The 17,202-nt window shown below is 42.8% G+C and overlaps 1 protein-coding gene across 1 annotated transcript; it reads right to left on the reverse strand.

The window, feature by feature from the left end:
• Positions 1-456: 456 nt before the first annotated feature.
• Positions 457-10,540, reverse strand: LOC110486427 (cdc42 effector protein 1). Its single transcript, XM_021558026.3, has 3 exons — positions 10,242-10,540; positions 3,778-6,495; positions 457-2,306 (listed from the first exon to the last, which is right to left on the reverse strand). The coding sequence occupies exons 2-3, from the start codon at positions 4,229-4,231 to the stop codon at positions 1,705-1,707; spliced, it is 1,056 nt and encodes a 351-aa protein (XP_021413701.1). The 5' UTR covers positions 4,232-6,495; positions 10,242-10,540; the 3' UTR covers positions 457-1,704.
• Between the last annotated feature and the right edge of the window lie 6,662 nt (positions 10,541-17,202).

The following is a 17,202-nucleotide window of genomic DNA, read 5'->3' on the forward strand; positions in this document are numbered from 1 at the left end:
TGTCAGCTCTGCCCAGTCCTATACAACAGGTGCCATGGAGTCCTCATTCTTAGTCATTGGGATCTCAGAAAGTAGAATTTGAGTGTTTAGCTTCTACATCTGAATGAAGGGACAATATAGTATTGCCTTCTTTGTATGTCTAATGTTGTTTTTAGGACAAATTATGTTGATCCCTTGAATAAGTAGAGAGACGTGATAGTGTCTCAATGTATGGTATGAAATGATAATGTTATTTCCAAATACAATATCCGTCTGGTCTTACTTGTGGTCAATTTGCAGTGTACAAATGACTATCATCATGTTCCAGCTCCCTATTCACTCAGAAATAAATCGTCCCACGGCTGAATCAAGTTACCTCTGGTCTATAGTGAATATCCATTCCTGGTTGAAAATCACTGCTTGTTTCTGTATATTTTCTTTATCCACTCAATGTGTCAAAAAGGACAGAACCAATGCTTATTAAAAAACAGTATTTATTAAGAATATGACTGCTATGACAGCTACTGGTAAATGGATCAAATTAGACAATTGTATCTCATTCCATATACATACTGTATTCATATGTGACATCACATACATGTCTGTACTGGTCATTTTAAGTCGAGTGCCTGTAGTCTTATGAACATAGCTAATATTCAACTTCATTTGATTACCTTCATGTATGACAATGCATTTGTTTCCTTGTTATTTAAAAATAAATTATACTCCCATGTATGAACATAACACTGAGAACAAACATACTTGGAAAAAGTCGTTGACAATAACTATCACTGTAAGGCAGCTATAGGTTTAAACGATTATAGGGCTGTGTATCCAAAATTAGTTTGATACATTTTACAGGGCACACCCTTCATTTCAACCTTAGCATGCAGTGCCATCTCTGATATTAATTCAGATATTAGTGAGAATCTTTATTCCTATCAAACTTTTCTCAGGAAATGATCATTTATGAAACTGGCTTTGTGTTCGGTCTAACAGATGATTTTGTCACTGAAGATATGTCAATTTAGATCAGGTGGATAGAAACAATGTATTGTCCCTTTAGTATCCACATACTGTTAGTCATGTTTTATCTCCCTTTTCAATCCTTTTCACAGGAGTGTGTCATTAGGCTGGAAATCCTTCCTTTGTCTTCTAAAAATAAAATGTATTATGTTCCTTCATCCGTGTGGCATGTCTGTGAATGACCACTGTGAGTGCTTTTGACAGACACAGCCTCGGCTCATCACTGTGTCCTTCCTTCTGGTCGTTGTATGGCATCTTGTGTGACTGTTGTACTGCAGCTGCTATAGCACAGAGTTGCACGATATCAAGAGATTGTTCCATCCCAGAATTTAATGACAGTTGAATGGAATCTGCTTAGTATAAGGTATATTTCTTATGAAGATATAATGGAATCTGACATGATAAAGTTTATTTTTATATATACCCTGTCCAATGTTGCTGATAGATCATGTCTGAGAAACTCTAAACAGGCTTCTCTAGAACTGAACAAGAGACAGTATTGATCCAGTTGTTAGATGGTAGACGAGAGCTCTTATGAGGATTTTTCCAATTCAAATCATTCATGTAAAAGGTTTATTGAAAAACATGGATCCCTCTGAAGGTCTTGAGTGTAAGGATTCAGAACCAAGGTCCCCCAGTAAGTAGTCTAATGATCAAATAGAATCTTCTCCTCACAATGATAGACATTTAGTAAATGTTTCAGACTTTGATCTCCTCTTCCTCAGGGAAGGCGTAGGGGACTTTAGGCTGGCTGAGGGGTGAGGAGGAGGCAGAATCGCTGCGATGACTCCTGGAGAAGGAGCCTCCCCCGTAGTGACGCGCCAGCACGTCAGCTGCTCTCTGGAACCTCTCAGCTTCCATAACTGGTTCTACCTGTGTAGGAGACCCCATAGATGCATCTGGCGTCTCAAGAGACCTCCCATCCTCCTCCTCTCCCCTGTTGTTCACATTCACTTTGAGCGGAGTGCTTGACATGGAAGGGTTTGACGAGCTTAGCATGGGGCTCTGCACAGCCAGCTCAAACACAGAGCTCTGCTCCTCCTCTTCCTCTTCCCCCAACTCCCAGCTGTGATTGGGCATAGTGAGGCAACTGGGGCTGTCAATCATGCCCAGAACCTCACTCATGAGGGAGGGGCCAAGGTCCACTGTGAACGAGGTGAAGGAGTCGGAGCGCGTCAGCGCGAAGCCGTTGTCTGGGAGCGAGCCACAGCTAAAGTTCTGAGCGAACAGTCCGGTGCCGTCCTGCAGCTGTTTATCAAGGCGGGAGTGGCGGGGTAGTGTGACGAAACCAGACTGCAGACCTGCAGACAGGAAGGAGACAAACATATTCAAATGTAAAACATTTTTAGAGCAGTTCTTGCCTTAAAGGGCCATTGTCTCTTCTATTACTGCAGCTACAGTATAATATCCAATTACTTTCATTAGACAGAGAAACCAACTTTCAAAGAAGTGCATTGAAAATTGTCAGGGAGCCTTGCAGTTTGCCTCATTGGCCAGAGGGTGACAGTATAAAACAAGCAAGGTGTTTAGTCGTTTCAGAGCACCAGCCCAACCCACACACACATTCCACGGTGTCATGACTTCACTGGTTCTGAATGTTACCTGTGTGGGGGATGGGGGGAGGGCTTGGTTTTATGCCTAGTGGACAGTTCTCAGCCGCTATTGAAGAGATGTGAGAGGAGGACCCAGAAAGGCATATAAAGAGGAGAACAGAGTGGAAAAGAGAAGAACTTTCTTCTTTTAAAAAAGTTGATGATGTGGAGAAGGAATGAGAGGAAAATGGGACAGGAGATTTAAGAAAGAAGAGCTAAAGAAATCACCAGAATATACAAATGAACATGTACATCACAGTAAGAGGTGGTACAGTGTGAGTTAACCTGTTGATCCCCCAGATCATCTAGCTCTCTGTGCCCTCTGTTGGTTCTCTTTATTTGGGTACATTCCATCTGAGTTGGGTAACTATTCCAGTGGCTGGGGGGAATTCCAGACATCCCACATACTGTTCTAAAAAACACTACCACTGAACACACATACACACACACAGTTTCGCTGTACCAGCAGGGATTTAAAAGGGAGTTGATTAGTGTTGGGTTTATGCGATGCAGTCAAGTAGCCCACAAACACAGGAAATGCCCTCTCGGTATCTTTCTCTCCCCAGCTATGTTTGTTTGTGTTTATAGGCATAATTGTACGCAGGTGTAACGAAGGTAATTTCAGATGACTCAGAAAAAATGATCTGTTTGACTTTTTAAAATTTATTTTTTACCCCATTTTCTCCCGAATTTTGTGGTATCCAGTTGTTAGTAGTTACTGTCTTGTCTCATCGCTACAACTCCCGTACAGGCTCGGGAGAGACGAAGGTCGAAAGCCATGTGTCCTCTGAAACACAACCCAACCAAGCCGCTGCTTCTTTAACACAGCGCACATTCAACCCGGAAACCAGCCACACCAATGTGTCAGAGGAAACACTGTGCCCCTGGCGACCTGGTTAGCGTGCACTGCGCCCGGCCCGCCACAGGAGTCGCTGGTGCGCGATGAGACACGGTATCCCTACCGGCCAAACCCTCCCTAACCTGGACGACCCTAGGCCAATTGTGCCTAACCCTAACCCAGAGTCTCTGGTGGCACAGCTAGCACTGCAATGCAGTACCCTAGACCACTGCGCCACCCGGGAGGCGTCTGTTTGGAGGTTTGAGAAGAGGAAATGGCAACCTGTGTGTGTGTGCGTGTGTGTGTGCAATATGTGCTTTTTCCCATTACAGATGTTCTTACCGTAGCTGTGGAGGGAGGCATCTGGGGAGCTCACTGAGCTGGGGAACAACACCCTCTGGTAGCCGTTGGGCATGTCAATGTTCAGCTGGGGTAGTGAGATGGCGTTCTTGATGATGGGTGAGACAGGAGGCGGTGGGGGTGAAAGGTCACGGGAACCGATCCTGGCACGGGGCACAGGGGACCTGCGTACATGCCTCAGGGTGCGGGAGAAGAAGCTGGTGGTCTTTGTGCTGCTGGTGGGTGAATCAGGGCTCACTGGTTCCCCTTTGCCCCCATGATTGCTAAGGAAGGAGGTGTCTCCAAACACATCGCCACCGCGGCCCACGTGCATGGTGTGGCGAAAGTCTGGGAGCGGTGGGCTGATCATGTCCACGGAGAGTTCGCTCTTAAAGCGCCTCTTCCCCTGAGAGCCCGACCCTAGGCCTTTAATCCCTGGCAGTTTTCCCAGACTCATGGTAGCAGAGATGACTACCCTTTAAATATAATTAATCAGGGGGATAAAAAATCCAGTAAGAAATCAGTCAACTTTTCCAATGTAAAAGGAGTGTTAAAAGACACTTAAACAACTTTCTGGATCCTTAAAAAAAAGAAAAACACAAATTATGTGCTGAGAATGTGTGTAGAATACATTCTCCACACGGCAGCAAGTGCCAGCTATTCATTGAGCGTAAAGCCTGCAGTTTGGCTTTAGGAAGTCCCACTGAAGTTATCAGCTGAATGATGGGTTATCTATGGGGTCAGTCAACATCCGAAGCTTTCTATCTCAGGGTCAATTCTGTGCTTTAGAATGACTCCAGCCTCAAAGAAATTCTGTCCTCCTTCCCAGCAGCTTTCAGTCATGAGGAATAAAAAGAAGAGGAATGACACATCCCAGGGATTCTGGAATAACCACAGCCTATGTGGTCTGAGAGCTTGGGATCCACTGTTCTTTTCCCAGACGGTGGGTTTTTGAATGTCAGTTCAGAAAATATATCCAGTTGCGGCTCCAAATATATACTGACAGTGAAACATAACTCATCCAGTATTTGTGCAGTGAAAGAGTGAGAGAATACCAAGAGATGCTCATATTCTGTCCATCAGACAAAATACATTTCACTCTTTGTGGATTGGAGTATTGCCTGACTGTTATTTTGAACTTGTGTTTCTGCTTGTGAACACTAACAATATAACTATGATGCTCTCTCTGTTGGCAAGCTCATACCTGTGAACGTTTCTAGAGCTAAATCAATCTTAGATGTGCACAGCAATTTCTATAATTAGGACATTTAAATGCACCTTTCCCTTCAGCAACAAAAATATACAGGTCCTTAAACTTCCCTCTCAAAGTTAAGCAATGAGGCTTTACAAAATAGTCTTGTTCTTGTCTTTTTAGGATCAGTCCAAACTGAAGTCTATACCTACCTCCTTTAAAATGAGCACCAATATCTTTTGTCAAAGCTGGAAAGCCAGCAGTGTTACCTAGAGACCCCTTTCTGTGAAAACCATCCAAGGTCTTGTTTACAAACAGTTAACGAACATCCCACCCATCTAGACACTAATCACCTTGCCAGAGGTTTACGAGATCCTCGTAAAATGAGAATAAATATTTAGTTTTCTGTAAACCTAGTTTAAAATTCCTTCTCGACTTGGCACAGTACAGTAGATAGGAGTCAGGCTGTGTTATACATCTGAAAGTGGTTATGTTTAACCTGCTTGGCCCTGTGTGCTCTGTCCAATAAACTTGTTGGAGATTATAAATAACTTGTTAAGAAACTGTAATTGGATTATGTCAGCTTTAAAACAACCTTTATTACCACCTCACTCTCACCCAGTGCTTTCTCTTCTCACCACTACAGGTTTCAACACCAACACAACACCAAGACAACAACTCTCACCAACCAGGTCACTTTAGATGTGGCTTATTGAGGAGTGACTCAATAGGCTGACACCTTTGATTGTCAGCTAATAATCTTCTCTAATGCACCTACACACATGAACTTAGATCCTTCCAGTTAATGATAGAGGTTTCTAGGCTGCCGCAAGTCTCCTCAATCAAGTCCTTCTTCCCTTCAGATACAGTAAGTTTTTCCAGAAACGAATTTGTAATCCTGCTTTGAAAGAACCTCACCTTATTCTCCCCTGTAATCGACAACTAAAATATCTCCAACCTGTCACTCACTAGCCGCTCAGTCGTTTTAGTATTCCCTCATAGAAGTTTAATCTTGAATGTACCGTCCACAGGGGTGTTCAGCTTTCAGTCCCTCTGAGACCCAGCAGAAGGAGCAGGGGGTCCGTTCACACATGTCGTCTCCACTAAGGCGCTTTATCTGCGTGTGGCACCACACAGTCCATGGGACATCCTGTCACTTCGCTCCCCTCTCACCGGGACTGTTGTCCTCTTTTATCCTTTGTTGTAGAATTCAGCACATTTACCACAGGCCCGGGACACCAGGCATTTAGGGACAATGAAACACTATACAAAAGGGATAATGCTTTTTTTTTTTTAAAGGCAATACACTAAAGTGCAGTAATCCGTGCGACTGTTTTGTCTGCGTCTTGGAAGAAAAGGAGCTCCTCTGGGATTGGCCGTGTCCTGGATTAGCTTCTAATCCCTCTCTCCATTCCTCCCTCTCCTCTCTCGTTCTCTGCCTCCCACAATCCAGATAGTGTTTTGAAATACAGGTAAGTGGCTCCTCTCTCTTTCTTCATTGAGACCACGTCAGGGCTGCCTGGAGAAGACTTCACAGAGAGTTACAGAGTTAGAGAAAAGGCAACCATTAATAGGACTCACATAAACGGGGTCACATAAATGTGTCCGGTTGCTGAACATCTACATTGACTTATTTTGGGAATGCTTCTTTTCACCCAGTTTTGGCTCATGAGTCACTTCTAACGGCCAACAGGTCATAAATGTATTTTCTTTGGTATGTGAGTTTTTTTCCAAAATAAGAGCAACACAACACATTTTAGAGAGCGTATGTCAGACTCCAAATGCAATATATCCATTTCAACAAGACCAGTTCTCACAGAGTTTTTACAGCAGGGTTCCCAAACGTGCAGTCCGCTGGTCAGGTGATTTTATTTGTCCTCTGAGCAAAAAAACTAAAGCATAAAAGACTGGAAAATCAGCTCCAAGTGATTTTGGAAATCTGTTCCAAAGTATTCCCATGTACAATAGAGAGATGTGTGATTTAATAAAAAAGTCAAGTGATTACGTTTTGATCAAACATTATATATTTTTTGGCTTCTTGCGGTCTACAAATTATTTGTAATTATGTTCCGGCCCCCTGACCATCCACTCAAGAAAAAAATCAGTCAGCGGCTGAATCTAGTTGATGAACCCTGCTTTACAGAATCTTAGTTGTTTAATTGTTAGGTTTGTCTCAAACCCTCTTAATTAAACTGACACCCTAGAAGGAATGCGGAAATGACATAAGTCTGTATTCTGGAGTTACAATGTACCTCTAATTTTACACAACTAACTGTATTTAAGGCACTTCAGGACTGTGTAGGTAGGTACAAGGTAGCCATGTTTATGTAGGCCTACTCTAGTCTGCCATGTTCAACCTGCATGCTGAGGAAGTGAACATCTAATTTAGCCCTGTGTGGCTTTGGCTAACTGCTCCACAGCGTCACTGAGGATTAGTGTCATGGCCGGTCAGTGTGACGTGGTCTCATTTGGAGTACAGGGGTTAGAGTAGAGGCACCTGTGGCTGCTGCTACTGAGGCTTAGGATAGTGGGGGAAGGAAATGAGGAAGGAGGACTGAGGATGTTTGTAGTCGGCGCCTGTACCGTTTCGTCTTCTCATTAACGATTAGCTGCAATTCAATTAAGAGGCTGATTAGTCGTCTGCGACAATAGCGTGCGAGTGGCAGGGAGGAGAGACGATCGCTGCTGGCTGGTTGCCTGTTGTGCCAAACAAATCTGTTGTAAGGGATGCCTGTCCCTGGATAGTTGCCACTCCTATCGTTCACAGTGGGTGTCTTTGTCTCTTATAGCACCTCTGCAAGCTCCCCTAATCTCAAACAAAATGGCTCCCTCCTTACCCTACCCTGACATTTTACACGGTCCCATCTCTCCCTCGCTTTATCAGTACTTCCACAACTTTCTGTGAGCTTTTAGATGCCTCTGTGCTCATAAACCCCATACTGCAGATCAAGAATCCACTGGAGGCTCTTTATACAGTACATGGATTGGTTAGAGACGCACAGGGAGATGCATGGCTCTGCTAAACATTATATTTATTATTTAATTGTACCGGCGCACATTCATAAACAAGATGAGTTATGCTGCAAGGCTGGCGAGGGCATCCTGTCTGATTGTATTTAAACGAGGGAGGGGGAGGTACGGCGATCTGAAACTAATGGGAGCAGTGTGTGAGGGGAAGATAGCCGGACGCGCTTCAATATGGCCGTCAAATAAAGGACCTAAAGCTCTGAATGGAAACACTTTTAATCTCCCTTTCTTGTCAATGTTTTCCTTCTCTGTCTCTCGTTACTTTTTTTTCTCTCTCATCACTCTTTCCTTGCCTCTTTCTTTCTTTTTTTAATTATTTCCCCTCTCTGCGTTCTCCTGCTTGCCCAGTAAATGGGTTTAAGTCTTCAGAGGAACAGCTGGTACCACAAAGCCCGCAAATTGTAGAACTGAGCTCTGCACTGGGATGGTTCTGCCACAGTGGGTCAGCTCTGAGGCTGCTTCCACTGGAGAGTCCTGGTCCCTTTAGAGCAGGGTTCCCCAACTTGTGGCCCGCGGGCGCGGTTGGTTTTATTTTCCCCCAAGATTGATGAAAAATAATAATTGTTGGACATAAAAAAAGGAGGAAATCAGCTCCAAGTGATTTTAATTTGGAAATCTGTTCGCGGGTATTCCCACGCATTATAAAGAGACACGTGATCATATACAAATGTAAGCAATGTTTGAAATTATTTTGTTTTATTCTAAAAATATACATCTGCTCAAGAAAAAATCTAGTTGATGATCCCTGCTTTAGAGCATTGCATCACCAGGCTGTAGGTTAAGACGCATAACTCCAAATACTGTCACTTAGTTTACGAGGATCAACTTTTGCGACGTGGCTATAGAAGGTCTGCCAGGTCCCCTAGTGGTGTGGTGACTGTGCATAAGGTGACAGTGAATGTTCTCAGTCCAGTTACCAAAATATAATTAGAAATTCACATTGTTACTGTGTTTCAGTGATTATAATTTCAAGTAGGCTACAGGAAGGTATGCTAATTATTTTTGAGAGTCTGGGACCATCATCTCCTGTGCATTAATGTTTTATTGTGAGTGTCTGTGTGCGCGCTCGTGAGTGCGCTAATGCGCCCGGGTGTGTCACCAACAAGGAAATTCAAACTCTGCGGGAGATAAAGTTGTGTTTGTTTTTTGATATTTTCTTTCTCTAATCCTATTTCTGGCCCCTTACATACTTACATTCTCAACATCCCCAGGAGCATACTGTAGAATTAACCTAAAACCAGACCACTAATCTGGGCTGCATGTACATTGTTTAAGAAACTAAATCAGGTATAACTTACAAAATTAGGTCAGAGTTGATTTAACATGGATTAATTTCCTCTGAATACGTGCACCCCTACATCAGGGAATTACTACCCACTGCCAGTATTCAGAATGATGTGTAAATAGAACAAGAGTAACCAAAAGCCTAATTCATTGTCCTGTAACGCTTTGAATATGTAATTCTAAATCAATGCTCTCTCATATAAATTATAGGGGTTAATTATTTCACAAACAGGTGTCTTAAAACCTCTGCGGCTTTCAATTGGACCCCAAGAAACCCAATACTTCGAAACAGTGAAATCAATTGCCACTGCTGGTGTGTCATGGCACAACTGTACTGAGATCCTGCCAGCATCACAGTTCCAGTGAATAGTGAGGCTTATCTCACACAATCAATCTGCTAGTAACTGATCTGAGAGCAGCAAGAAGGGAGCAGCAGCAAAACACTTATAAGAGGTTCTCTTATTGCAACATTTCTGATGGTAGTGCACTGGTCCCACTGTCCCCAGCTATGCGCTACTGTCAGCTCTCTCTCTCTATGCACAATTATGCGCTCCAGGCACACAGCCGATCCCAACTCCTGTCTAGAATATCCGACAGTCTACCTCGTCTCGATGTAGAAAATTACTATACAACGTTATAGATCTGATTCAAAATGTAAGGGACTGATCAGCGTGATTTATTCCAGTACATTGCCCCCACCATCAGCAACTAAATTGAAAACAAATGGTTTCAGTTTGTCTTTACTTTACTGTTTATTTATGCATTAGCATACAATAATAATATATCATCAGTTAGGATAAAGATATGTGAATAAAGTAATTTCCATACGAAGTATATACTATGTCATATTTTTTTCCGATGTTAACTGTAATAATATATCAGCAGTTAGGATAAAGATATGTGAATAAAGTAATTTCCATACGAAGTATAGACTATGTAATAATTTTTTCCGATGTAAACTTACCATAAAATCCACTGAAAGTTCGCTTTCGCTCCATAAGCTATGAAGGGAAAAGGTACATAGAAAATAGTATTTTCAGTGTGTGTCACCCTTGTCTTCTTTGATATGTTTCGATGTATTAAAATGTTTCCAGTAAAGTCCATAATGTGCATTGCAGAGGTGTTGCGATGCTGCTTAGAAATTGTTTCGCTGGAAGATGGGAAGGAGATACAGGGTTGCGCCGCAGAACGTGAGCGACAAAACAGTTGTCAAATCAGGATTTGAATGACGCCTTCAACAAACGTTCACCGTAAGACATACATGGGGAGGGGACTTGGAAGTCTTGTAACATTTATGCACACCAATCGCTGTACAGTCGTGCACAAAAGTTTTGAGAATGACACAAATAATACTTTTCACAAAGTCTGCTGCCTCAGTTTGTTTGATGGCAATTTACATATACTCCAGAATGTTATGAAGAGTGATCAGAAGAATTGCAAAGTCCCTCTTTGCCATGCAAATTTATTTATTTATTTATTATTTATTAAGTTGATTCAGCTGCGGGATCGGGGCACCACCAGTACTGAGCTTGCTCAGGAATGGCAGTAGGCAGGTGTGATTGCAGCAGGCAGGTGTGAGTGCATCTGCACGCACCGTGAGGCAAAGACTTTTGGAGGATGGCCTGGTGTCAAGAAGGGCAGCAAAGAAGCCACTTCTCTCCAGGAAAAACATTAGGGACAGACTGATATTCTACAAAAGGCACAGGGATTGGACTGCTGAGGACTGGGGTAAAGTCATTTTCTCTGATGAATCCCGTTTCCGATTGTTTGGGGCATCCGGAAAAAAGCTTGTCGGAGAAGACAAGGTAAGCGCTAGCATCAGTCCTATGTCATGCCAACAGTAAATCATCCAGGGAACAAACCATCGCTATTGGCTCAGGGAACAAAACATCGATATTTTGGGTCCATAGCCAGGAAACTCTCCAGACCTTAATCCCCATTGAGAACTTGTGGTCAAACCTCAAGAGGCGACAAACAAAACCCCACAAATTCTGACAAACTCCAAGCATTGATTAAGCAAGAATGGGCTGCCATCAGTCAGGATGTGGCCCAGAAGTTAATTGACAGTATGCCAGGGCGGATTGCAGAGGTCTTGAAAAAGAAGGGCCAACACTGCAAATATTCACCCTTTGCATCAACTTCATGTAATTGTCAATAAAAGCCTTTGACACTTATGAAATGCTTGTAATTATACTTCAGTATTCCATAGTAACATCTGACCAAAAAATCTAAAGACACTGAAACAGCAAACTTTGTGGAAATTAATATTTGTGTCATTCTCAAAACTTTTGGCCACAACTGTACTTTTATGATGCATAAATTAATTGTATTTTCTTTTCTCATTGACAAATAGAATGTGGTTGTTAATCAACTCTGGCTTTAAATTCCGTTGACACGTTCTCTTTATTTTAGTTCCTGAAGTTAGGATATTTTTAAGGCCAATACAAAAACGTGCCACTAATTATTTGTACACTCTTGAAAAAAGGTGCTATCTAGAACCTAAAATGGTTATTTGACTGTCCCCATACGAGAATCCTTTGAAGAACCCTTTCGGTTCCAGGTAGAACCGTTTTGGTTCCAGGTAGAACACTTTTGTGTTCAATGTAGAACCCTTTCCACAAAGGTTTCTACATGTAATCAGACAGGGTTCAACATGGAACCAAAAAGGGTCCTTCCTGGAACCAAAAGGGTTCTCCTATGGGGACAGCCGAAGAACCCTTTTGGAACCCTTTTTTCTCTCAATATTGTAGGTCTTGAAGTCTACATAGCATTGACATCCATCCCAGCCAGCAAGAGCTAGGAACAGGGAGTTAGATAGAGGGGGGTGGGTGGGGGGATGCACTGCTAGACACTCCAAATGGATACAGCCTTGTCAGGAATGCCGAAGAATCGACAAAGCCTTGATGTGCCAGCAAATAGTTTCCAAATTCCAAAGTGGTTAGTGATTGGGCTAATCTTGTAAAACTCATTGAGCCCTGGTGACCTGGGCTGTTGTCTGTTTCTCAAACCATCAGGCAATCAGCAGGAAGGCAGGCAGCTCTGGAGTGTCTGGGGGTCAATGTGCTGCAATTCATGTCTGTCCCCAAAACCACATACCACTGGGCTGAAGTTAGAAGGCAGAAAGAAGAGGGGGTGTAAGGACGTCAGACACCGAAGACACTTGAGACCAGAACAATGAGTCATAGTTTGGAACCTTGATTTCCCTTACTCATACAACCCTCTCTCAGTCAGCTCCCTCCCTCTCTCCCCCTTTTCCTTATTTGTTCTCCCTCACAATTGCCCACTCCACTCTATCCCAAGGAAAACAGTCTTGGGCTGAGTATACTGGTTCTTCAACAAAAAAGAGCATGACAGTTTTGGACCCTGGACCGATATTGGTCCCTAAAGGAAGGCAAGTTTCTCATACATATAATTAATTCCTCACACACTATTTGCCATTTTCCATCGCTCTCCTCTCTTTTCGTACCCGATCAACTCTCTAATCCTCACCTTTTTATCATCTTTTCTCATGCTCTCCCCTCCATGCTCTCATTCAGAATTACAGCCTGATGTTCTGCAGCTGTTGTCAACAGGACCTGGTAGTCCTCATACATTTACAGAAGTCTGTCTGACCTCATCAGCCCCCAAATCCATCGTTTATGCCCACTACTCCTCCTCTCCCTCCCTCTCTCCATCCCTCCCTATTGGCTTCTGTGGTTCCGGCACATTCCACATCATGGGAAATGGATTTCTCCACTGATCACTTATTTCCCAGGCAACTATGAAAACCTCTCCTGCCATTAGTCTCTATTTGTTCAGTTCTCCAGCTGCCAGGCCTTCCTGAAGTGGGCGTCAGTGAAACCACAGGCACATCCACAAACCCCAGAAGCCTTGGTGCAAAGTTGAAGTAAAATATGAACTGATGATCTGAGGATGAGAACAAGCAATATCCACATCGTTTGGATGTTCAGAATCGCCCAGGATATCTTTGTAGAGTGGCAAATTCTGGCAAACTTACTGGACCATTTTTATGGTTGAGGCATTGGCACATACAGCACTATTGTTTTAAAGTTTTTAGTGTAGACTTGACTGTCACAGAGTGAGTTCTGACTGATTCTGTGTAGTTTTTGGTGGCTGTGAAGTTTCTGTCCCCATGGTCTTCAGGTCCTGATCCCTCATGATGATATCGGTGCTCCCACTTGACCCACTTCACTCATAAACCAGTCAGCAGGCCAGAATCCAATCAACCACTCACAGAAGCAACTGAAGTCAGTCAAGGGTCAGTCAAGTTTAAGAATGCATAACACATACAGTAGTAACACATGGTAAATGGATACATAGATCAGTCAAATTATACAGAATAAAGTGTCTTGGTCTGCATGTCTATGCATTTCTTTTGTATTTCTATCTATTCCTTCATTTTCCTGTTTTAGGAAGTGCTATTCTCTTGGACTCCTTGTGTAGTCATTTATCCACACATCTATGATTTTCTTCATACACTCTGTGTGATGTTGTGGCCCATTAGATCTGCCTCAGGGTAGCCTACAGTGGCTGGGTACTAATGGGGTGTGATCTCCACAGTTCACAATCGCACTCACACACACAGACACACACACACTCTGTTTACACAGTGGGAATGAGAGAGGAGTTGAAAAGGACTGATGGCTCCTTTGTGACCACTTAGGGGATCATATATTTTTACACTCCACTGGCGGCTTTTGAGTGTGGGAATGTGTGTGCGTGCTTGTTTGTGTGTATGCATGGATGCATGTGTTTCCTTTCAATTGGACATGAGTTCTGTGCCAATATGTTGTACTGTGCAAAATATGTTTTGATGAGGTATCTATGCAATACCAGTTGTCTTGTCATGATTTACAGTAATGAGATGAGTGTACATGTACAGTGCCTTGCGAAAGTATTCGGCCCCCTTGAACTTTGCGACCTTTTGCCACATTTCAGGCTTCAAACATAAAGATATAAAACTGTATTTTTTTGTGAAGAATCATCAACAAGTGGGACACAATCATGAAGTGGAACGACATTTATTGGATATTTCAAACTTTTTTAACAAATCAAAAACTGAAAAATTGGGCGTGCAAAATTATTCAGCCCCTTTACTTTCAGTGCAGCAAACTCTCTCCAGAAGTTCAGTGAGGATCTCTGAATGATCCAATGTTGACCTAAATGACTAATGATGATAAATACAATCCACCTGTGTGTAATCAAGTCTCCGTATAAATGCACCTGCACTGTGATAGTCTCAGAGGTCCGTTAAAAGCGCAGAGAGCATCATGAAGAACAAGGAACACACCAGGCAGGTCCGAGATACTGTTGTGAAGAAGTTTAAAGCCGGATTTGGATACAAAAATATTTCCCAAGCTTTAAACATCCCAAGGAGCACTGTGCAAGCGATAATATTGAAATGGAAGGAGTATCAGACCACTGCAAATCTACCAAGACCTGGCCGTCCCTCTAAACTTTCAGCTCATACAAGGAGAAGACTGATCAGAGATGCAGCCAAGAGGCCCATGATCACTCTGGATGAACTGCAGAGATCTACAGCTAAGTTGGAGACTCTGTCCATAGGACAACAATCAGTTGTATATTGCACAAATCTGGCCTTTATGGAAGAGTGGCAAGAAAGCCATTTCTTAAAGATATCCATAAAAAAGTGTCGTTTAAAGTTTGCCACAAGCCACCTGGGAGACACACCAAACATGTGGAAGAAGGTGCTCTGGTCAGATGAAACCAAAATTGAACTTTTTGGCGACAATGCAAAACGTTATGTTTGGCGTAAAAGCAACACAGCTGAACACACCATCCCCACTGTCAAACATGGTGGTGGCAGCATCATGGTTTGGGCCTGCTTTTCTTCAGCAGGGACAGGGAAGATGGTTAAATTTGATGGGAAGATGGATGGAGCCAAATACAGGACCATTCTGGAAGAAAACCTGATGGAGTCTGCAAAAGACCTGAGACTGGGACGGAGATTTGTCTTCCAACAAGACAATGATCCAAAACATAAAGCAAAATCTACAATGGAATGGTTAAAAAATAAACATATCCAGGTGTTAGAATGGCCAAGTCAAAGTCCAGACCTGAATCCAATCGAGAATCTGTGGAAAGAACTGAAAACTGCTGTTCAAATGCTCTCCATCCAACCTCACTGAGCTCGAGCTGTTTTGCAAGGAGGAATGGGAAAACATTTCAGTCTCTCTGTGCAAAACTGATAGAGACATACCCCAAGCGACTTACAGCTGTAATCGCAGCAAAAGGTGGCGCTACAAAGTATTAACTTAAGGGGGCTGAATAATTTTGCACGCCCAATTTTTCAGTTTTTGATTTGTTAAAAAAGTTTGAAATATCCAATAAATGTCGTTCCACTTCATGATTGTGTCCCACTTGTTGTTGGTTCTTCACAAAAAAATACAGTTTTATATCTTTATGTTTGAAGCCTGAAATGTGGCAAAAGGTCGCAAGGTTCAAGGGGGCCGAATACTTTCGCAAGGCACTGTACATGCATCACCTAAACAAACCACCTGAAGTGTGATAGACCCTAGAATCGAAGGGATTGAAGGGGATTGCTGGTGACAAATGAGCAATGTGATGTCATCTGACACCCTGATGTAGAGAGTACAGATGCAGCCTGGGAACAGCAGGCCCTCTTCACACCAGAAGCTCTGAGGTTAAGATGGGGATCTGCCGAGTTCAGAGACTGGGGGGCTTTTCACTTTCATAGGCTGATAAAATATACACGCATTTGCACAAATGCACCAGCATACACACACACACACACACACACACTGGCCTGGGAACAGTCACAACTGCTTATTATTATAGGATCCTATTGTAGTCATATACACCCACAGTCGCCGCTGCGTACACAGCACTCACACATGGGAATGTACACAGTGTTGAGTATCTCTGTTTGTAAGAGTGATTTGCTTTGATGGCCTCAGGCTGACACTGTTGTTGTTTTCCTGTTGAAATTTAGCCATTTTAGATTGAATCTAGAGGGGGTTTAGAGCTGGACCCATGCCAGTCACACAGACAGAAAGAGAGAGGGAGAGCTGGAGCTGAGCAGAAATTTCACATCCAAAATAAAAGCTTGGAATTCTGTCAACCAGTGTTCCATTTCTTTTAAGGGGAGCCACGTGAGCTAAATAAAATGAGGGAAACGTGGGAGGGAGAGGGAGAGGGAGAAAAAGACGAGAGAGAAACAAGAAGAGCCAAGAGACATGCATAAAAAGAGGATGAACGGACATAGAGACGTGGAGAGCAAAAGATGAAGGACGATAGAGCAGGGAGGATGGGAGGCCTTGGGTATGCATGAGAGGAGGAAAGTGAGGGAGGTAGAGGGGAAGGAGGGCTAGTAAAACAGGATGAGAAGTCTCTCAGACAGAAAAGGGATTTCTCCTCAGGAAATTACTTTCACACAGTTTTTACAGGCTGCCAAGAAACACTTTTAGTAGCTTACTGTATATGGTTGTACTACAATAGAAATACACTAAATTGTAAGATATGAAGGTTTTGTTAGTTGATTGTAATAGGAACGACTGCTCTGACTTAATTTGGCTGATCATACTAAAGTTACTGTTTAATGTGTGATGCTGTATTGCTCTTTTCTACACACATAATTCCAATTGAGTGCTCACTGTTGCAAGTACATCAAAATACTTGTGGACATTAAAAAGTGCTTTCCCACTAGGCACAAACTGGTTGAATCAACATTGTTTCCACATAATTTAAACAAAATTCAATGCAATGATGTTGAATCAACATGGAAAACGGATAAAACTGATTGAATTTGCAAAAAGTAAATAACGCAAAGACATTTTGGGAACGTTTGTCTTTTTTCCTTAACTTCACTTAGGGTAGGGGGCAGCATTCTGAATTTTGGATGAAAAACATGCCCAAATTAAACTGCCTTCTACTCAGGCCCACAA

The sequence above is a fragment of the Oncorhynchus mykiss genome, chromosome 13, assembly GCF_057628025.1.
Source record: "Oncorhynchus mykiss isolate SJ-2025 chromosome 13, ASM5762802v1, whole genome shotgun sequence".
NCBI lineage: Eukaryota > Metazoa > Chordata > Actinopteri > Salmoniformes > Salmonidae > Oncorhynchus > Oncorhynchus mykiss.

What these genes read in the sequence shown, in the direction of transcription:
- LOC110486427 (XM_021558026.3), bottom strand. Translation starts at nt 4,231, where the DNA reads ATGAGTCTGGGAAAACTGCCAGGGATTAAAGGCCTAGGGTCGGGCTCT. An exon ending in TGCCTCCCTCCACAGCTACG is followed by an intron (nt 2,307 to 3,777) that starts GTAAGAACATCT and finishes TCCTGTCTGCAG; the next exon opens with GTCTGCAGTCTGGTTTCGTC.